At 47.0% G+C, this 22,694-nt stretch overlaps 1 protein-coding gene and 1 long non-coding RNA gene across 3 annotated transcripts; one reads left to right on the plus strand and one right to left on the minus strand.

The window, feature by feature from the left end:
* LOC135396832 (uncharacterized) lies at positions 1-1,128 on the minus strand. The gene is made up of 2 exons (XR_010423534.1): positions 527-1,128; positions 1-402 (listed from the first exon to the last, which is right to left on the minus strand). It is a non-coding gene; the product is annotated as an uncharacterized LOC135396832 (long non-coding RNA).
* A 6,010-nt stretch (positions 1,129-7,138) lies between these two features.
* On the plus strand, positions 7,139-22,633 carry LOC135377382 (uncharacterized). 2 transcript variants are annotated; one of them, XM_064609747.1, is made up of 9 exons: positions 7,139-7,232; positions 9,100-9,181; positions 11,218-11,355; positions 13,827-13,890; positions 18,083-18,146; positions 18,219-18,343; positions 19,480-19,622; positions 21,314-21,714; positions 22,178-22,633. In XM_064609747.1, the coding sequence occupies exons 2-9, from the start codon at positions 9,128-9,130 to the stop codon at positions 22,398-22,400; spliced, it is 1,212 nt and encodes a 403-aa protein (XP_064465817.1). In that variant the 5' UTR covers positions 7,139-7,232; positions 9,100-9,127; the 3' UTR covers positions 22,401-22,633. The 2 variants fall into 2 exon arrangements, with proteins under 2 accessions (XP_064465817.1, XP_064465818.1); XM_064609748.1 differs by lacking the exon at positions 7,139-7,232 and adding an exon at positions 7,466-7,504.
* Positions 22,634-22,694: the final 61 nt, after the last annotated feature.

Consider the following 22,694-nt stretch of genomic DNA (forward strand, 5'->3'; position numbering starts at 1 on the left):
TACAATGATTGAAATCCAATTTTCCCTTATTCCACTTCTCGCAAAGAATACCAAATCAAGGCCAGTGAATATTGCTGAGGATTATATGTGCATACTATCGACCTTACAATATGTTTGATATTCCTTTTTTGACTATTGAAGAGCATCTTCGGTACCACCCACAGGAACTCGAACTCCGGCATCTATAACAAATGGCTCAGGCTGTTGAACGATGTACCCAACTGAGCTACAACTTCCCTTGTGGTGCATGGGATGTTTTGGCGTACAAATTGGCTGCTTCTTCTCCACGTACTCGAAAGAGTCCCCGCGCAGCTGTGCAGTCAAGATTGTGACCCTCACATGGACCATTTCGTTCGCTCTTCTCCAAGTCACGACCGTCTGCTACATCATCAGGACGAGTCCCTGCGAGGGTTTCGCAGACTTTACGTTCATCCTCTGCCGGCTGTGCAAGTTTGTCGCCGCAATGATCGCTGTAGCAACGTGTCACGCTAACCAGGACCGACTTCTTTCAATCTTTCGTTCTTACCAGACGTTCGCGATGTACTCCTCGATACGTAGCAGCGCCAGTCGTTGTGTAGTTCTCCTGTTTTACGTGACTTGCCTGCTTCTAACCCTATGTCTCGTGGCACATTCCATGTACACGCAAGACACGTTCGTTTGGATAATCGTCATGTGGGAACATCTCTTGACGATCCCCGCTATCCTTTCGGTTTCTGTACTCTACGTCATCGCTTGCCACAACGCCTGCCTCCAAATTTCGTCGTTGACATCGACGTGCGAGCTTCTCCCAGAGCATGAAAGCTACACGGCTGGTCGCTGGAGACTCGTCGATGACTTACATGCCCTGTACGAACATTTTTATCACGACGGCAGCGTTGCAGACGATGTCTTCTCGTTCAACCTCCTCGTGTGGTATCTGACGTGTTTCGTCGTAGCTGTCTGCGACTCATTTCGCTTTGTGAGGATATTCACTGATACCGAGCCCAACGTACGCGCTTTAATTGATAACACCGTTGTCACGTTAATGATGCTGTCGATGATGGTGATGACGACGGAGTATGGCGCGTGTGTGGAACGGCACAATTCCGTAGCCAAGCTCGAGCTGTACAATCTCGTCGTCCTTGACAAGGTACGTCCCGGGGAACTGTTCTGGGTCACACTGCTGGTTCAGCGCGTCTCGTCGTATAACGGGTTCACCATTTTTAAAGGTGCAACTGTCTCACGCGGATTCTTGACATCGTCGCTGGTCACTTTTTTCACGTACTTGACCACAATGCTCCAGTTGAATACTGAATACAATTATATCATGTCAACAACGCGAAACGACACTGCTGACGTTGTACAGTGACACGCACTGCGAATGTCGGACGGGTCTCTGGAAAGATCGTCTTGGACACGAGCAGCTATACCTGTACCTGCCCCAGAATACTCTTCTGCTTGTCCTATTCTCCTTCTGCCAACAATTATCATTTGACGAAAAGTCTGTGAGCGTCAGTGGCGGGCTTCGAACCCACACGTCGTTGATCCCCGGTTACCAACCATACATAGTCCAACCATAGTCCAACCATGGTCCAACATAGAAGAACCGACATTGGATCTCCACCAATCTAGCGGAGCAAAACAATTTGAAGTTCAACCTCGAACAGGAAGCTAATGAAAAATGGTGAAAAAAAGAAAGTCCACCGAGCAAATGTTTTTTTTTTCTTTTAATTCCACGTTAGCACCGCGAAGCAACGGTGACTATGAGCGCGGAGAGAGGACAGCAAAAAGGAGTGGGGGTTAGCCATGCGTCCTGCGGCGCCGACTTCAAGGGAAGTGCCGGCGTTCGCCTGGAAAGTGTGCCAGAAAACCCAGCGGAAACCTCAGAGAGCACAGTGGGTGGTAGGGCTCGAACCCACCACCTCCAGGTCTTCAACAACACCTTGGCTACCACCAACGCGCGGACGCATCAACCCGCTGTGCAATGCCGTTGATGACAAATGTTACCGTATAACCCGTAATGCAAGAACGTTACGGAATATACGTATTGTTACACATTGTGTAAGAGGTATAGAGATAAGTTCGTAGAGTTTATTTATTTATTTGTTTATGTTTATGTGTTTTGTTTGTTTATGTGTTTTTGTTATGTTTATATGTTTAGCCTATTGGGGCGGTTCTTGAAACGAGAGTTCTTGAAACGGGTCCGCTGTATCCAATGGACGAATGGCGGGTCCAACGCTACGCCGACACGTTGCAAAGGATCAACTCTCCAATACTTTTAAGTAGAATAACGGCTATATGAACATTTATTTGCAGCAAGTTATAACTGCCATCCGTAGCGAGACACCAGCAATCTTCTCGGCTTGATTGATTTTTGTTTAAAATTCTGTGTTAGCGCTGCGAAGCAACTGTGGCTATGAGCGCAATACAGACGTGGACAGATGGACAGAGGACAGCAGGAAGGTGTGGGGGACAGGGAGGCTAGTATGCGTCCTGGGCCGACTTCAGGGGGGAACTGCGCCGACATTCGTCTGGAAAGTCTTCGGAAAACCCAGGGAAAACCTGAGACAGCACAGCCGGATGGTAGGATTCGAACCCAGAACCTCCCAGTCTTCAGCATGGCCTTGGCTACCACCACCACCACCCGCCCAGCCATGCCGCTGGTATTGTTGTCGATGAGCAGCGCAAAGGGACCGTCACCGTTTATACACACATACCGTTTATAAACAACTTCGTCTTGTAGCGACACTTGTCTGATTCCTTCAGAGTTCTAAATTATTCATAAAGTCATCCGAACGAGAGCGCCACTGTCGCTAGCAGATTTGCTGACGTATAACGTAGCTCCGCAGGTTGACTATTAGGGCCCGATGCTAAACTGAACGTACCGTTCGCTATCGTTATTATATATTTACATACGTGAGGCCGACAACGGCAAGCCCTATCACCACCACCACCACCACCACCGTTATTATTTCAAGTTGGCGCGCTCCAAGCGTCACGTGATTGCACGTGAAAACTGTTTCGGTATAGGCTGAGATTTCGAAGAAACGGCACGACTGGTCATCGCGCGAGAGCTCGTGACGGATTACAGCGCTTCTTCATTCTTCTTCGTCGTCGTCGTCTCCCTGGTGGGCACCTGTTGTTCCATTTCTTTTAAGCTTCTGTGTAATAAACCTCTACCCGAGAAACGTCATCATGACGTTGGTAGACAGACCGAAACCGAAACAGATCGGAGGGGGAGAGCTGGTTTCCACGAATGGACACTTGTTCGCTGCCTCCTATTGAAAGAAAAATAGAACCGAAGGTCGCGTCCCTTTCAGGGATCATCGCAATCCCCTCAAGACCGTGGTTTTCGGGCGCGACCTTCTTCGCCCCATAGCTTCGAGCATAGTTCAACCCTACCAAACCGGTGACGTTGTCGAACACTATGACGTCATTTGTTTACAAACAGGGAGAGGTCTATTGCGAAGACGTGACTTGAACGTGCGATGTTCTGACATGAGCGGTCACTGTTTCCTTCGGTCTCTCATTTGTATACCGCCGGTCTTATAAGAATGCGCAGAGGGCTTTCATTACTTTCACTTGCTGCTGTTTTCAGCGCCAGTAAACAAATATTTTCCAGAAGCCGAAAGGTCGGGGAGTCAAGCTTATCAAGCACAGCCTGAAGTTGTTCCCTGTGAATGTCGAAAAATGGACACTGCATGATGATGGGAAGTGTGCCTTCCAGGGTGTTGCATGTGTGGCATAACGAAGTTGATATGTGAGTTTTATTCTGTAGGGTGTTGTCTGTGAATAAACCTGACCTAAAGGCGGATTTTGTGGATGGTTTCTCCAGGCTTCTTGGGACGATTGCTGTCAGATTGGGATCGATGAAAGAGAGATAATCAGTAGGTAGGAGGGATATGCCTTCCAGAGTTCTCTGGATTTTTGGGTTGTCGTTTTCCTTAGATAGGCTTTGGAGTTGGCTTTCGAGAAAGGTATGGCGCTGAGCTTGGTCTTGCTTAGAGCTTCCTTGGCTGTTTTGTCTGCTGCTTCATTCCCTGATATACCACAGTGGGAGAGAATCTACTGCAGTGGTTATACTGTGACCTGACTGTATGGCATGGCTGAGGGTGGTGAGTATTTTGTACACCAGATAATTCAAATCACTTCTTTTGATGATGGCTTCTAAGGAGGTCTTCGAATCTGTGCAGATGAGCCAAGTTTTCGGATGAGATTTTTTGATGTGGCATAGTGCTTTGATTAAACCGTGTAGTTCAGCAGCGGTAGATGAGGTGCCATGTGAGAGCCTGTATCCATTCCGCATGGTTTCAGTGATAAAGACACTTGCAGATCTGCCTTCTGTACAGGAACCATCTGTATAGATCACTGTTCTTGATGAGAAGGTGTCCTGAAGGTATGCTAGGGACAGCGTCTTGAGCACGGAGGCGTCAGTTTCTGATTTCTTATTGATTCCCGTAATTTTTGTGTGTATATACTTCCGAGTGCGGTAGGATCCAAAAGGGCTGTTCTTGTTGAAGAGCGTGAAGCCTTTTCTTAGACAGATTTTTTTGAGCTTCCGTACTGTCTGTGCAGCATTACTTTCATAGCGATTTTCCAGTTTTCTGACGAGCTGATGATTGGAGCGCTGTTAGGAGTCGGATAAAATGTATTTCTGTTTCTTGGCATCTCAAAGCTACAGAAGGGGGTTCACGTGTCCTTCCGCCAAGAGAAGCGAGATCCTGGTTGTCCTTGGTACTCCCAGGCAGATTCTGAGGCTTCTTCCCAAGATGGAATTTAACTTCACTTCTTGATGGGGAGTGACGTTGTGTATGTACGGGATGCTGTAAGCCAGTGTTTGTTTTATCATGCTTTGGTGAACAGTCCGGATGGTTTTCCCGATTTCACGTTGGCCACAATCTTTATAATATCTGTATAAGCCTTGGTTGTCTGCTGAAGCTTTTTGACCTGTTGCACCCAGGACAAGTTCTGATTGGGAATTATTCCTAGGAATTTATGACTCTGTGTTCGTCTGATTCCATCCCCTGGCACTTTGAGGTTGAAATTCTTCAGCTTCTTTCTGGTGAATGGAATATATACCGTCTTCCCTGTGGAGAGGTCCATACAGCGCTCTTCGAACAAGCTGGCGATTACTTCTAAGGCACGTTCTGACGTATTTTTTGATAAAACTGATGTAACATCCACTGACACAGATGTATACGTCATCTGCGTAAATGGTAATATCAACTTTATTTGGGTAGAAGCTTTGTCAGTTCGAACATAACATTAAAGAGTGTAGGGCTGAGGACGCCACGTTGTGGTACTCCCTGCTCAACCGGCACTGGATTTGTTTTCCCATCTGTTGTCATCATCTCCCATACATACTTCTGCCTCTTAAGCAGTCGGAAATCCAGTTATACATGCGTTCTCCGACGTTGGCATTCAGGAGTCCTTGACGCACGTGGGAATGGCTCACTGTGTCGAATGCTCCTTGATCTCTAGAAAGACTGCTACCGTGATGTAAGATTGAGCTATGTTGTGTTCAATGTCTGACACCAGATAGATTACGGAGTCTGCGGAGCAACGTGCTTTACGGAAACCTGTAAATTAACCTGGGATGAGGTTCTGTTTTTCCAGACACCGCAGTAGTCGACTGAGAATCATGTGCTCCATGGGTTTCGCTAACAGCTGGTGAGACTTACTGGACGGTATGACGTGATGTCTGTCGACGGTTTGTTCGGTTTAAGAATAGGGACTACTTGAGCAACCTTCCATTCCTTAATGACAAGCCCTGTTTGTCATACTGTTGAACCAATAGCTGTTTGGTGGCTGTGGGACCGAAGTTGGCTAGATATTTGTAGGTGATTTTGTCAGCTCCAGGGACGGTTTTCTTCATAGAGGCTTTGGACAGCGCTTGGAATAACTCTGATATTGTGAGATCTGTGTCAAGCTCGTGGGATGGTATATGGGCTTAGTAATAAGGTTGTGAACCTTGGCCGATCGTGCTGACTGTATATGTACATGGGACTACTTGCCGAGTTTGATTGCCTTATTACTGTCATCAGGAAATGTTCAGCTACGGTTTTCTCCGAGACGTTGGTCTTTAGGACTATGGTACGGAAAGGAAAGGACTGTTTGGGAGGCGCTTTTAGACTATTGATGATTTTCCATATCTTGGAGGGGTTTGCACAGGAATCCAGAGCGGATCAGGTGTCTTTCCAGTTTTTAACAGCTAGTTGTTTGAAGTGCCTTCTGATTTTCTCTTTCAGGGCATTGCCCATTTTTCAGTCGGTAAGCTCTCCTGGCCGTCTATAACGGCGTTCGGCGCTGCGCCCTCGGTGTTGGAATCCAGCATCAACCCTTGTATATGTTACTGGGATTGTCACGGTCATGCTTGCCTGATTGGTTCAACTGGCAGTGGTAGCCACACAGAAAACAAATAGATCTTATAAGCAACTCAGGACCTTTCTTTGTTCACACCCTCGTCCTGCAAAGTCCTTACGGGATGTACACATAGCTGGCGCAAAAGAGGCAGTAGATGTCGTGGGCGGGAGATAATCTCCTAGGCGGGCAATGGCAGTACTGAAGGTAGAAGCAGGGAAGCTTTCTGCAATCTGACGAAGGGGATGAGAAGGGTGGGTCAGACAGCGGGCGTATATTGGCCGGAGTTGACCCAACGCTAGTCGGTAGTACCTCCAAAGTCATGCTGAAAACTGGGAAGTGATGGGTTCGCATCCTACCACCGGATATCCGGTGGTAGAAACAAGGTACGTTTATCCATGAGAAGAAGACCGAGAGACACGGACACAGAAGTGTGTGTGTGGGGGGGGGGGGGGGGGGGACGACGGGCATGCAAGTTCTGAGAACTTACGTGTGTCGTCTTCTGCGTCCATGTCTCTCGGTCTTCTTCATGGATCTATACCAGCTAGCATGCACCCTTTCGCTTGTTTCAAAGGTAACATTTATATCTCAAGAAACGCGAAAGACGAAACCGTAACTGCCGATAAAGTTAACTTGGGTATCAATGTTGCCGACTCTTGTGCTTCGATGTCTCCAATACGCACTTCGCACTTACTTACATAAATTAACATGACTGTGGCCAACAACACATTTAGTCTGGAAACGTCTCATAACAATCAGGAATTTATACTGCGGGTTTTTGTCGTATCTAAACGTGAATTTAAATTCATGTTTTCTTCAACTCATCCGACGCAATCCAAACGAATCCACCTTTTTCTTTATGGCCGTTTTGGCCTAGAACCCGTGGTAGAGAGGTGGGTAATGGAATATTGATAAATCTGAATATCTAACGCCTTTTATAACCAATTTTTTGGAGATTTTGACCTTTTTTTGCGTATTCACTGTTCGAATGTTCGAAACCGCGTTTGCGAGCACGGCCGAATAGATTTTGTTGGTTAGGCCCTGTTCTGCTCGCACTGCTGTATAGTTCGAAATGTCTTTACTAATTTAAGCTTATTAATATTCTCCTACTCTACCGTTTCAAGCGAACGCTTCTTCACATGCCAACCGTCTTCGTTCCTCGATCGTACGTATCTCATCGTATTGGTAGGTGTGGTGGAATTCGACAAATTGACGTTAGTGCTTCCCTCCCACCTTCGCAATAACGTTTTTATCGATTTAGGGTCTTGGTTTGCGTTGCTAGCTATGAAAAGGATGAACTGCATAGTTTTCTACAGTTATACGGGGAAATATTTTTTCTGCGTGATGTGTACGCAGCCTGGGCGCGCCTAACAGGGAAAAGGCTGCCAGAATACCGTTTCACCCGTCGTTTCTCTGTGGTTTCCTGCGCTATGTGCTCGTTGAATGTTGTTTCGCCTGGCGACCAGGTGCTTGCAAGCAAGTAGTGGACTTAATGCTTTTTATTTTTATTTTTGTGTGTGTGTGTGTGAGGGATATTGTGCAATCAATCGCTCGCGTTGCTCGCTTAATTTTAGCTCTGTTTGGTGCACTCGCAATTCTGAGGAAAATTTGCACACCTGAAAAGATTGTTCGTTTACGTTAAATGCTGCAGTACCTTCTGTTCCCATGCCTTTCTGTTACTTTTCAAATAATTGTTTCAGCTGGAGTATTATTGCAATTATTAAACTTCACTTTGTTCATTGAATGACATTGAACGAAATACTCTGAAAAAAAAAAAAAAAGCTATGATGTACTGTCGTGGCCACTGTTATCCAATTTCCCACTTGCGTGGTCTCGCTCTGATCAGCGCTCGACCATCGGAGAACAGTGAAAACCGCATTGGACCGGTCGATAGTGATTTTGGGGATGGCCGGGTGCTGGCATGGTATCACTCGTTGACAACCCACGTGAAAAAAAAAACAAAGAACAGCTGAAGCTCAATGAAAGAAGACTGCTTATCTGAGACTTGCCTGAACGATTTCCTGGGGCTTCTTTCATTGCGCTTGGGCTGCTGTTCTTACAGCTGTTGTCAATAAATGATGCCACACCTGTAACCGACCACCCCCAAAGTGACAGTCAACCGGTCCATTGCTATTTCCACTGGACAGGTCCCGAGAAAAGTTTATGGAAAACGCGAGCAGTGTATTTTCCCCCTCGGTGCGACACCCAAGCGGGCTTGTTCACTTGTTCGGGGGGGTGGAGGGGTATGCTGGCGGCGACACCAGTTCAAATCACATTTCGAGCACATTCAAGCGATACCGAAACTACCACGGTGTGTTGCTACCAGTGCACTCGCTCACCCCTCTGAACGAGCAAACGAGCCCGTTCCCGCTCGCCCGTAGGGTGTCGCACCGAGGATGAAATACACCGCTCGCTTATCGGAGCGAGTCCACGGAAACGGGAGATTGGTTAACAGCGGTTACGACAGTACATTTGCCTTAGCCAGCCGTTCCGGTTTGTGACTCCCTGGCTTCAGGATTATTCCGCATATTTTCACCTTGAGCGTTCCAGAATGATCAGGTGAGTGGCATAGTTAGTAGCTTTCGACCTTTTTTCATGGTATGAAGAGAGCAGATATGCTATATTGAGTGAACAACAGACTCTGGCCACATTTCAATCTACCATGTGTCATGTGCTGCGACACACATTGTGCGTCATTGGTACTTTTGACGTGTCTGGTGGAATGATTTGTATGTGAGACACGCGTTGTATTCACTCCAGGTACAGCAGGATGGGGTGAGCAGAGGGGATGAAGTATCGGCAGCCCACGGTGGCACCTCCTGGTGTCCAGGCTTGGCTCCAGGTGAGGTTGATCTCACTTGATTGGATTTACGGCTCTGGACAACAATTTAAGCTGAGCACTGTTGATAGTCGGGGTAGTCGGTAACGTGACATAGTAGATATTATGCAGCAAAAAGACAGGGACACATATAGAGGAAGGCACAACACGATGACTGCAAACTCACAACTGAAGATTTATTCACGGAGCAGAACTGGGCGTGAAACGTTAGGGAGGGGCAGGAGAATAGGTTTAAGGGGCAAACCGGGTCGCTCGGCTCTGCAGGTCAGCGTCCGCAGTGACCCAAATACTCCAATTCGGGGACTGTCAGGGCAGTGGACGGAGAGCTTATGCATTGTTCCGTTCCGTGAGTTTGCAGTCATCGTGTTGTGCCTTCCTCTATATGTGTCCCTGTCTTTTTGCTGCATAATATCTACTATGTCAATTTAAGCTGAATTCTCAAAAATAACAAAGACGGTTAAGAGCATCAACTGTTTACTATGTACATAAAAAACAAGACTTTCGTGCAGTAGGCTGCACTTCTTCAGGTTTGAGGACCTGTTACAAGACTATTGATTCAAGAGATTTATTACAAGATACAAGAGATTTGATTACAAGACTTTTATTGTTTCTGCATTGCCGGAAACTTGTACATTGTTTTTTCTGAATTCTCAACCAAGATCCTGGGCAGCAAACATTGTTTGTTGTCAAAGTAACAAGAGCTTGATTTTAGTGATTATGATTGGGGAGTTTCATCGCCAGGGGGCGATACTATACCCCATTCCTAGCGGTGAAATGGAATAATGAGTGGCCTCACAGGGAGGACCCAAGTCCTAAGGTGTCCAGAAACTGTACAAGTGCCTTTAGGGCAGAGCGCTGGTGGGCTGGATGTGGCCATGGACCAAGCAATTTTGACATGGAGAAGGATGCGCTCTAGATCTTCCTAGACCGCCGCAGTGACATCATCTTGGGAGAGTCAACTTGCCACAGGCAGCTAACGCCACCGAGTTGCAAGGGCCACGTCCGCTGAATTCGCATCGCCCTCGGTGGCATGAGCTCAGATGAGATGAGGAAGAACAAACGTGCATGCCCCGGTTGTTTCTGGCTGCGCGGACCTGTGTTCTCATTAGTAGAGTTGCCCACAAATTAATGCAGCCTCTTGACGAGAGGTGTTTCGTGGCGTCTGGAAAGCAAGCGTAGGATCAACTCTTGCATATACAGATGGGGGGCAGAATGTCGGTTGTTCGCTAACGGGAAGCCAGGGGTGCCACTAGACGTCAAAGAACGGAACGACGGTCTCCTCTCGGCAGTGCAATCCCCGTTCGCCTCCTACATAAGAGAGCTCTTTCTGTGGCACTGTCAGCCTGGTCATTCCCCGCGACACCGCGATGGGCTCGGAACCCTGCTGTCGAAGTAGAGAAGTAGAATTTTTTGGGAAGCAGCGTCAAAGGCTCCTAGAGAAAGCTTTGGGGTGCAAACATTGGGGTATTATATATAGATTAGTGTGCTTAGGTTAAGCTTACTCTCAATGCTCCAACGCTTGATGTAAAATTTTTCTGGAAGTTTTTTTTAAATTGAAGTAAAGATAGTACTACCGGAGAACATTACTGTGACCGTGTGTTCACACGAGCGACGTTCCCCCAGAAGCGGAAGATGCGAAAAGTGTCGTGGCTTTCTGCTGTCTTCACGTCCACTGCTAACCGTGGGGAATATCCTGCTACGCAGCCACAAGATATATTCCGTAGCAGACGACAGGAAAACATGCCGACTGTGTCGTCTGCTAAGTGCGCAGTTCGCTACCCTACAGACATCCCAGTGAGGGCAATTTGCCTGGTGAAAATTGGGTTTCACCCTAAAGAGGCAACCTTCAATTCGGGGTGCAAATTCGGGAAAGAATCGGGTAAAACCCTAAAACTTTAGGCTCTACTAATTCGTGATAACTGGCAATAGGAGGCAGAACCCGAGGCATCCGAACAAGGGGATTGTGTCTCGGTGAAGCGGCCGTTGCCAGCAACCCTAATGTCTTAGAATAGCTGCTCATGTCCGGCATATTCTTGCAGGGGGAACTGGAGGGGCGAGGCATCGACACAGTGTACGCACGCACGGTCCTCAGCCTGCTGCTGCAACCCGATGGGCCGTGGGATCTCCCTGCCCGCCGAGTCGCAGCTGTCGAATGCCTCTGCTCGGCGGCTGAGCAGGTATGCTCGTCTCTGGCTTTCCTTTAGTCTGGCTCTGCTGTGATAGATTATTAATGATGATGACGATGATAATTTGTTGGCTTTACATCACGAAAGAACTGCGATTGTGAGCGCCATCAGCATGGCCAGCGAGAGAAATTGCGGGCCTCGGGGATGAGTCCTGCCTGGGCCCCCTCCTCACATCTCGATAACATAATTTATTTATTTATTTATTTATTTTATTTCCATACACCTCAAGGGCCTAGAGGGCATTACATGGGGGGGGCAGGCAACATGTACATACTCAACAACAAGTGTACAACAACAAAAAGAAAAAAAGAGGAACTGGAGGGAAATAACACGAAAAAATTTTGTACAAAATAGAAAATGTTTATGACACAGCAAAGTGACGCTGTAATGCACTGCGGAACTGATTGGGGGGAAAAGTGTCCTCAGGTAAGTTGTTCCAGTAGATGATAGTGTTAGGAAAGAATGATTTACTGAAACAAGTGGTGCGAGACCGAATACGGGAAACCTTGTAAGAATGATCGAGTCGAGCTGAAATGCGAGTAGGAGGTAATATGTAATGGGGGCTCTCTAATCTAAGTATCTCTTGTTTATATATGGGCCTGGCGGGCCCAGGGACTCCATCCCCGGCTCACCCCACCCCCTCTCACCGGTCCTGGACACTAGAGTCACTAAATAAGCTTCGCTTCAGAGTATCGACACTGAGGTTCAAGGAGCGCCATCTTGTTTCCGCACCACACCGGTGCCATCCCCATCTGAGGATCAAAGACAGCTAACATAATTCTCCTTGTGGGATAGAGAAGCGTGTATGATTGTTGCGTGTAGTGCATGTATTGTCCACCAGAGCGTCCCGAGGATGTCGAGGTGAGCTCGAGGCCGTCAACCTTGATGAGCTGCTTGTAAGAAAAATGGACATTTCACTCGGTAGCGTGGCACGGAAACAAGATGGTGGATGCTCGTTCGAGGAACTCTGTGACTGTTGACGCTCTGAAGCGCAGCTTATTTAGTGACTCTACTGGACACCACGGTCACGAGCGATGAGGTGCGGCCTTGGAGGCACGGCTCAATCTCCCGACGCGACTTAATCAGATCATTGTGACGTAGCATCGGCGTAGCGAAGTCTCGTTTCTCACTCAAAATTTGTCCCCCACGGAAATAACGTGCGGTACTACTCATAGTAATACATCGAGTAGTGACGTCAGCTTGACTCATTCACATAGTTGAGTGGTTCCTAGAGTGAGTGTGTGTGAATCAAATACCTCTATCGCGTAATAGATGTCCACCACGATCGTTGTTGTTGCGTGAGAGCGCACATTATCTGTTGCACAATCTGCCACAGACAAAAAAAAAAAAAAATTGATTCAGTGGGCTTATTTAAGCTAGTGAACTTTGGTGACTCAGTTGTGGACCTGTCTTCACCCCAAGGTTTTGGGTAAGAGCCCAGTCAAGAATATCGGCAGTTTAGTGCAGCATTAAAAGTCACATAGAGGTGTCTCACTCTATGAGGGGCATTAAAACAGTGCGTGTTGGTATTTTCACACACGCTATAAGGGTCCACAGGTTGTCAAATATTAATCCGCAGATTAACTACTGCAATATCGCCCACGATCGTGGCTGCATCGGAACTTAAATACCTGACCTAATGATGGTTATTATTATTATTATTACACCAAGTTGTTTGTGTGATTGACTGAGTGAGGTAGGTGAGATAACAAAAGAGTTAATGTAGTATCGACGGTACCACCAAATTATGTAGATGTGAAAAAAGCATACAGCAAAGGCCTCATGTTTTCTTTGGGTTGTTTGGCTCATCCTATCTTTTCAAGCGCAAGGCTTAGCATTGCCAAATTTTGCCGGTAAACAGGCCTACAGCCCCCCTCTAATGTGACTTGACAGCTGAGATTTTAAATATGTGAGATACCACGTGTATACAGTGTATGTGCGATACGCACGTTTAACGTGTGCGGTGAAACAACGGAACACTAAAATGCGCGTTAACCACGACCTATCTAGATTATAACGACCATGTCGTAGACACCCCTTCCCAACGCCGCATTTTTGGAAGGTAGCGGTGGCGCTACTCATCGTCCCAATTATTGCTTCCTCAACTTCTACGATACTTTGTGCTTCAGCTAACCTTAGTATTTCTGTACAAGCGGTGGGTATTCCACAGATGTTTCATTCTGAGGTTGATTATCATCATCATTCTACGCGTTTTCATAGGAGCTATTGCTGTCGTCTGCTACGGTAGTCGTACATACGCTTCTGTGTGTTCGGAATTCAAATTTCCGTCGTCCAATCGTGGTGCCGATCTCGCGTGCCGATGAGTAGCGCCCCTAGTGGGCCGTGCGGACGGGCTTCTCATAGGGGTTGCTGATTATGACATGGCCGTTATAATATAGTAGGTCGTGGTGTTAACTCTGTTAATTTGGGACTTGATGCGTAGCGTCGATTCTCTTTTACAGAAAAACAGCATTGAAGCTTTAGTCGATGAGCTCTGTCGCCGGCTGGACAACCATCTTCAATCCGGTAACGTATAGCCTTGTGCCTATTTGGGACTTAAGGACACGGTGTGCAGTTCAAGAAATACGCACACATGTCCTTATCAGGCTTGTTTCCTGTGATTCCCCTGATAAGATAGCTTCTCTGATAGGCATGGCAGGGAACGGAATCCCCTGTGATGTGTGAGAAAAGCTCCAGCTTTTGAGTAGCATCCGTACAGTACAGAATGCACAGGGTGTTTCACCTGACGTGATGAAAAATGGTATTAAAAAATCTGCTTGTCCGAACGTTACGGGGTCAACACTGTTTATCTCGGGAGAGATTTTGTCATTACTTCTGAGCACTTTTATGAAATTTTATTTGCGAGAAATTGAATTTTCCCAATTGGTCTCCGAAATTTGCCAAGTCAACCTCACGTTTCCTTCTTTTTTTTTCTTTTTACAGAAACAGAAAGCACACGTTGGGTTTGGCCCTTTGCATTCCAAAATACATTTCCTACTAGTACTTTGGTAATAGCTGGGAAAAAATAAAAAATTGCGGAAGACGTTGTTTTGAGGCGTGCGAATTGTCGGCCGAGCTCAGTTCTCTGTCAAGTTAATGCGAGATTAATGCGAGTTAATGCGAGAGTCAATTAACGGTCACCCGCACCTTCCTGTTTCCTCCTCGCTCTTCTTTCAGATAACTTTGTGTTGTAACCATGCTACCGTTAGCAGCAGAAGCTTGGAAAAGGGAAAGTGAAAGGGCAGGTACATGGCCTCCTCACATCGCTTCTTTCAGAGAACTGAACGCGCCCGGCAACTTGCGCCCCTCAAAACGACAGTTTTCACAATTTTTTGCCGGCTATTACCATTCTAGTAGTGAATGTATTTTTGCAATAGGATGGGGTAAATCCGGCATGCATTTTCTGTTTCTGTAAAAAAAAACGTGAGGTTCACTTGGCAAATTTCGGAGTTCAGTTGGGAAAATTCAATTTCTCGCGGATCAAATTTGAGCTGCCGAAAAGTGCTCGGAAGTCATGGCAAAATCTCCCCCGGGATAAACAGTGTTGACCCAATAATGTTCAGACAGGTAGATTTCTTAACACAATTTTTTATCGCGTCAGGTGAAACACCCTGTCAGTAGTTCATCCAGAATCACAGACATGGTGGAGGGTAGCAAAAAAATTCTGGCGGGTAATCAGTACAGCTCTGTCGTACAGAAAAAAATTAGGGTGTTTCTGCTGGTAGGTAATCAAAAAAAAGAAAGGTCAGGAAAGGATTTAATAGATAAGAGGAAAAACAAACACCTTATAACACCCGAAGGCACAATTGAACCTCTGTATGCAATAAGGGGATAAGTCGATTTATCCCCTTTTTACTAATTTCGCTGTAATGACATATACATGCCAGTATGTACCCGCCAAATAAAATTTAGGACCTTACTGCTATTTATTGACCCGCTACAGGAGAGTAAAAAAAATGGGAAATGCACGTGTGTCAATGGGACCGGCCGTCTCAGATCAGGTCCCTTTTCTCGGTTTGGGATTTTTCGACTTATCCCCTTATTGCATACAGAGGTTCTTATCGCCCGATTTTTACCCCCTGAATCTGAGAAAGGCACTTGGCCTGAAAGAGTCACTCCGTACAAATAACACGCGTTGTTGTGTAAGAAGGGTGATCGTAGCTTATCTCGAGAGCGTGTGGGAGGTCTTTGAGAGAAGCGCAACCTCAAGAACCCCTTCACGGTAATGACTGATATTGACGTCACGCAGTGATGTATAGAGTATGCTGCAAGTAGAGCCGAGTTGTGTCCGTAGCGGACCAAATTTTCATTGGGAAATGAGACCTTGCATATTCTTGCTACGCTGATGTGTACGTGGCACTGATCCGATTATGCCACACCAGGAGATCAGGCCAGACCTGTAAGGTCAAACAATACTGCTCACTTCGGGTTTTTCGGGGCATCTTTGTGAAAAGTTGTGCAGTGGCGAGAGAGATACTATTCAGAGAAAATATTTTGCATGGTGGTTCCCGATAGACTGCTCGGTAAATGAAGCAAGGTTTTGATCAATGCTAAGCGCCCTACTCTTAAACAATCCCCGACTTGACGATCCGCTCAAGCTGCTGGTCGAGACGTTTTCTCCTTTTCTTTTTCTTTAAAAATCGACCTTGACACGAAACTCCCCTGAGTGGAGAAGAACCTTTGCACTTTCCTCACTTGCACCGTTGCACTTTCCGGTGTTTCATTGAAGTTGAATGACCCCTCAACTGGAGGAGCGTTTCTTACCTCCACCCACTGGAGTTTAGTCGAGGTGTTTAGTCGAGGATCCTTTAAGAATACGGCCTGAAGTGTCATTGTGCTGCCGTCAGATCCGGCGAAGAAACCCTACGATCTTATAAGGGAACACCTCGCATCGGCAACAAGACACGATAGTCTAAAGAAGAAAGCGAAAGGTGCGCAGACAATGTTAGAAGTTTGCTATCGTCAGCGTGAAAAAGAAAAGAACGCCGAAGGTGTCGTTCGTAAGTTCGTGAGCGCACCGGCCAAGTGGAATAAGCCTCGAGCAGGCTGATGGTCTCCTTGGAGAATTTTTACGCAAACAATGCCCGGAGTGCTCCAGCTTCGTCGTAAGCAACTCATCGAAGTTTTCGGCAAGCCCATGGTGGGAATCTGCGATGATGTGAAATAAGCGAAACTGAGCTTCATTGTGGACGAGTCTCCCGACATCCTGGGGTATCCTACCGTAAATACCTGCGATTTATTTTAGATTCTTTATCTGCGGCGTCGGATGTTTTGTATAGCAATAGCAATACTTTCTCTTGCGATGGGAAAATTTGTAAGCCAGAGGTAAAAAATCTAAAACCATTATTCCCTAGAAACACTTTCATTTAAAACAAACTTCATGCAAACCAAACAATTACAGTCAAACTCCTTTACAACGAAACTCAGGGGACAGCAAAAAAAATTCACAGTAAAGGTATTTTCGTTAAAAAGGATGTCTATTATTGGACCTATAGGCTCCAGCGGGACCGCAAAAAAAATTTGCTGTAGTGGTATTTTCGTTAAAAAGGTGTTCGCTATAAAGGAGTTTGACTGTATTCGCAGCACAAAACACTTGAAAAATGTATGGGGATTCCCATAGAGGCCTCGAGGGGTGATGCACTTGCCTTAAAGGTCTAGCCATGTAAATTTTGCCGAGCTCCTGTGTCATTCTGAGCAAGAACGACGAGCTGTATTTCACCCGAAAAATACGCAAATAAAGAAATTTCACCCGATTCCACCATGTTTTCCTGCTCACCAGATAACACCCGATTTTTACCCCCCGGAATTCTGAAAGCAATAAAACCCGAAAACATCCGGCTCTAGCAATGCTATTTCGAATGTACAAAATTAATGCGTCCCCCTCTCCCCGGCCGCGCTGCGGGCACTCTCCTGGAATTTGAGTCTGTCAGGTTGGCAGGTAAAAGCCCGCATATAGTGCGAACCCAAATATAATACGAGGGGCGGTTTTGGGGGCCACAAAATCGGAAAAACAAGAAACATGCTTTATTGACTAGATTTACACCGGGACATGCATTTACTCGTTGCCACTGTCGCTCTCAGAGGACAGCGCCTTGTCAGACAGTTCCTCCCACAAGTAATCGTCCTCCGTACCGTTGCGTTGCTGGAGACGCTCGCTTAAGCCGCCCGGTAGGTGTTACCGCAGGTTCCCCCGAGCGCATCCATTCCATGTAGCTCTGCTTGATGCGGTCCTTGAAGGGCTTGTTGATACAGACGTCCAGCGGCTGCAACTGCGACGTCATACCCCCTGGTATGACAACGAGCTCTGTTGCGGACTCGCATGAACTCCGTGAACGTAGCATAGCGTCACAGACGCTGAGTAGACACATGTCGAAACACGTGGGGCTGCAACTTATAAGCCTAAGTTCGACGATGATGATGATGATCAAACGTGACGATGGCGATAGGTTTTCCCCGTTACACAAAACGCATTTCGAAACCGAAAACCGCATCATTCTCGTGCAAGTTGTAACTCAGAAAACTTTGGGACCTGAATATAATACGAGTACGAATTTTGGCATACGAAAATTTGGAAAAAAATCTTGTATTATATGCGGGCTTTTACGGTATGAAACCTGTTGAATGCCTCGTTGACTAACCCCCATTTTGTCCCCTCCTCCTCTCCTTTACGTAATCTGTTCATCACGCCTCTGCCTCATATTGACGTTGTGTTCCACAGGTAAAGCTCCTGCAACTGCAACTGTACAGGTGCTGGAGCGATCCCCACAAGAACTGGCTCAGATGTAAGCCCCCCCCCCCTTTCCCCCTTTCCCCCACAACATGTAGTTGCTTTACGGGAGTGTTTCTGCGTCAAGGTACTACGCTGCATTTCCAGCCCTGAGCAGCGCTGCAGAGGAACCTCGTCGTGTCTCTTGGGACGGGCGAAGGATAATTCGGCGGCACGAACAGCGCCGACGTCGGGACTTGAATGCTCTGCGAGGTAAAGCTGTCTTTGCCTAACTTACACGCTGCCCCATTGACATATATATTGCGCTTTGTATTTTGCGCAGGCAGGGGAATTGCAACAGATGTGGATACCTGCAAAATCTTTGTACATATATACCGTAAATTGCTACGTTTGTGTGGACTGGATGTAGATAGCTGATAGGGTGCAGATAAGCATCGGTTGGTAGCGGAGCTGACTGTAACTTTTATAATCGTTGCTGAAAACGGTGCAGAGACACTTTGGTGAGGTTCTAACGTTGGCCACTATTAACTGATTACAGGTTGTCATTCTGGGAAGGAAATCGATAATACTCGTGACGCTCTCCGTGGCTCGAAAGAGCAAAAAAAATCTGTTTTAGCTTGTCTGTCCGCTGAACATAAGACTACTGTGGAGGCTCAAAATTTACCCCGGATAAAAATAGACGGGCCGTTTGGGACTCGTGCCATGGGCAAGAACGTCGAAATGTTGACGTACTTCTTGAGATTACATGAAATGTTGGTGAATTCCTCGAAGCTATGCTCATCGGCTCAACATGCTAGGGCCGGATACTGATGGCGTAAATCATGACGGCAGTGAAGACTTGTGCAGTCAGGGTGTCTACCAACCTGGAAAACAGGGAATAGTCAGGGAATTTTGATGTGACTGGAAAAGTCAGGGAATTGTCAGGGAATTTGGCTAAAAAGCAGCTGAAGTCGGGGAAAATCGCAGACAAGTGCCGTGATGATGCGCGGCGAATCGCCAGTGCCGACCGGTGGTTGAGAGGCGATGCCGCAGCAACGTTACTGCGAGTAGCAGTTCACCAGTATGACAAGCTCTGACGCAGAAAAGTAGGGTAGCCTCACTAATACTTAATAAATGGTCCGTTTTACGTTGGATCTGGTATCAAAACGTACGAGCAGGCACCAAGTTCCCTTTTGTTTTTGTCAGGGAATTCGCTCGAAATAGTCAGTGAAAACCTGGAAAAGTCAGGGAATTTGAAGGCTGCAGTTTGGTAGACACCCTGTGTGCTAAAATGAGTGGCTCAAAGTGAAACAAATTGTAGGTGCAAAAAATTTAGCATTTGATACACGTGCACAGAAAGTGTATTTGTCAAATGTTCGCTGAAACGACACTCGTACATGTCCTTCAAGATTCCCTGTGCCAGACCCCCGAGGAACGGCGACTGAGGCGGCAGCTGAGTGACCCGCGCCTGGCAGCCATTTGGGGTCGCACCGCACCAACTCGACCTGGCTCCGTTTGGGCACTTAGCACCGAGGAGACGCAGCACCTCAAGGTGGCTACTGCTTTCTGGCTGTAGTACATCATGTAGACCCTGAAGTTTTCGGGTTTTATACTTTTCCAAATTCAGGGGGGAGAAATCGGGTCAATAAATTGACGTCGAAAATTCGTGCAAGTTCGGGCAGAAAGATTATCATCAAACTGAGTTCGGGGAGAAATCGGGCATTATCGTAGAATAAACGTTCACTGTACCGTTTATCCAGAGTGCCAGAAGTAAGGGGCAGTCGCGTATTTTGTGAGAAACTAGTATGTCGATGCCTCGAGGTGCCTAGCATGGGTGCAGTTTTGCAGGTAGAAATCGGGTTTAACCCTGGATAGGTGAACCTCAATTCGGGGTGCGAATTCGGGGAAAAATCGGGTTTAACCCTAAAACATCAAGGTCTAAGTACATGTCATGTTTAAAACAAGAAAGTGGTATTTCGCTACCTTCAGAGCATGCGGGCAAATCACTAACGCTTCTATACGTTATGGAATGCACTAAAATGCTGTGCAGAACTAGACGTAGGTTTTCAAGTGAAAGGGCTACTACAGTCCCCTCTCGGTAAAGAAGTGCTCCTAACGAAACAGAAAAGTTGCAGAAAGCTGCAGGCGTCGTTTCTCGAACATATCGCTGATACCAATTGTTCGGTGCTTCGCGTACCTTGGCTATTTTTGACAAGTGATTGTTACTTCAAAGTCATGCTAAAGAGTGGAGGCTTGTGGAATCAAATCCCACTACCTGTCTGTGGTAACATTGTAGTAGTTCAACTGCCATCATTGAGCTGTCTGAGGTTTTTCTCAGTTTTTCTGGCAGACATTTCAGGCAGATGTCAGTGCAGGATGCATACTGCATGCATTTCTTTCTGTTTTTCGACCAACAGGATCCCCTTTTCATCCCTTCCCCGAGCAACATGCCGCCAATCTAGGCACGCTCGAATTCCCCCCGAGGTTATGATTTACATGGCGAAAAACAAATAAAATAAAAATAAAACGATATGCATAGATTATAGCTGTAACACGTCATCAGGAAGTGGAACGTATTTTTTATGTTGCATCTTCATATGGCAAATGAACTAGTCACTATTGCTCAAATGAACTTCCAATGCCCCATCGAAGTCTCAAGACTTGCCTTCTTGGGTGTCACTAGGTTTATGTACTAACATATATATATATATATATATATTAGATGCTTAGGAGGGCGGTTGACCACGAGAATGAAATAAGCAGGAAAAATCAGAAGACGACAAAGAGCTTACAGGAAAACACAAAGGGGAGTTTATTAACACATATAGGGATAGGGGTCGACGTTTCGGCAGTCAGCGCTGCCTTCGACGGGACCGTCCCGTCGAAGGCAGCGCTGACGACGAAACAGTGGCACTATCTACGTCAGGACTAAAAAAGGACTTTTTTAGTCCTGACGAAGACAGTGCCACTGTCGAAACGTCGACAACCCTTTTAGCATTCCAAGTATCTTAAATGTAAATAAATTATCCCTTTTTTCTTACTTCCCGTACCTTCGTAGTCTGTGTTTCAATTTTCATTTCAGCTATATATATATATAGTTGGAGGGACTTCGCTCAGTAAAACTTGCGTTCACCTCCGTGTGCTTCCTTTCGCCTTCTTTGCGTCTGCGTTCTGACAGACTGGCACAACTTCGGCGCTCTGGTGCTAACAGCCAACAGCTACTTGACTGTCGTTGTATTCCAGGCCCAAGAAGTGCGCTCCCTGCCCGGCTTTCCGCACCTGGCCCAGGGCTTGGCCGCAGGACTTCTACTTGCCGAAGCCCTGCTGCTGCGCTCGGGGGCGGGTCACCCGGAGCCTCCCAAGGATGCTTCGTCACTGCTGGGACTGCTGCTCCACAACGTTGTTGTTGCAGACTTACGTGGGAAGAATAATGAGCAGGAAGCTTTGTGTATGTCCCCCCACGATGGCAGTGACCTGGAGAACACTGACGCGATGTCAGACGACAGCAATGGCGCGCTCGGAATGGGCGGCCACGCCGTACCCGAGGGTCCCCAGCAGGAAGAAGACGTCGCAGGCGGATGGAACCAGACCGAGTCGTGTCCACCTTGGACCTCAGAGCAGACTTCTGTCGACCACCCAGAAATGTAGGTGACTCGGCATTCTAAGGGGGCAGTGTTGCGTAAAGGAGCACGCGAAACAGAAGCGGAGAACCGTGTTTTGTGTCCTCTTTTGCACAGCTATCAACTCCCACCGAGTTTCCACCCTTGCGGCGGTGGTGGTGTTTTGTAGACGAACGATTGTCCATATGTCCAACATTTTTGTGGATGACCTTCCAATGACCCCTGACTGTGCACCGTAAATCTATTCAAATAAATATTTATTCTTGTCCACCATAAATCTATCAGATGTATATCCTGAAATGCGAAATTTTTATTAAAACATTCTATGAGACAAAAGCCCCATGCCCCCCCCCATTCCCCTATGGGGCAAAATGTCTTGGCAAGTGGACTTTTGCACATGCCACTGGGACCAGTTACAAATCTCTCGTAAAGCTGAATCCTAACATAGAGTACGTCTCAGCCCAGTGTTGTTCATCTTTGTCAACAGTGTCCCCCACCACCGATGGGGCAGCCACGTAGAGCAGATGAAGCACGAGCTGGAGGCCGAGGAAGAAGACGTACTGGGATGCTTGTGCGGACCTCCTTCTCCCTCGGGCCAGTCACCGCCTGTCCATCGGGCCTGGGAGCTGGAACGCCAGTGGCTGACACCGTGCGCTGCCGCCTATGCTTGCTGCCCAGGGGAAGCTAATGGAAGTCTGAGAGTCGTGTAGATGGTGTTCGAGCAATTGAACCGTCTACCTTGTAAAGAAAGAGGGATAGATGGATCCCACTTCGTCTCCAGGATCACGAACAGTTGTGGGGCACAATTCTGTGAAGTTTATGGGCGGGGAGGATAGTAAAAAGAGTAATATAGTGAAGTTTCTATTCAAGAAAACGACTTGCATGCACGACTGTGTCCGGTGTCACGTAGTGAATATTATGCAAATAAATATGCCACCCAGTAGTCCTGGCTAGAGTTTTGTTTTCTGGATGCTGCATGTGGATTTTCTCAAGCAGTCAGACTG

This window comes from Ornithodoros turicata, chromosome 1 (genome assembly GCF_037126465.1).
Source record: "Ornithodoros turicata isolate Travis chromosome 1, ASM3712646v1, whole genome shotgun sequence".
NCBI lineage: Eukaryota > Metazoa > Arthropoda > Arachnida > Ixodida > Argasidae > Ornithodoros > Ornithodoros turicata.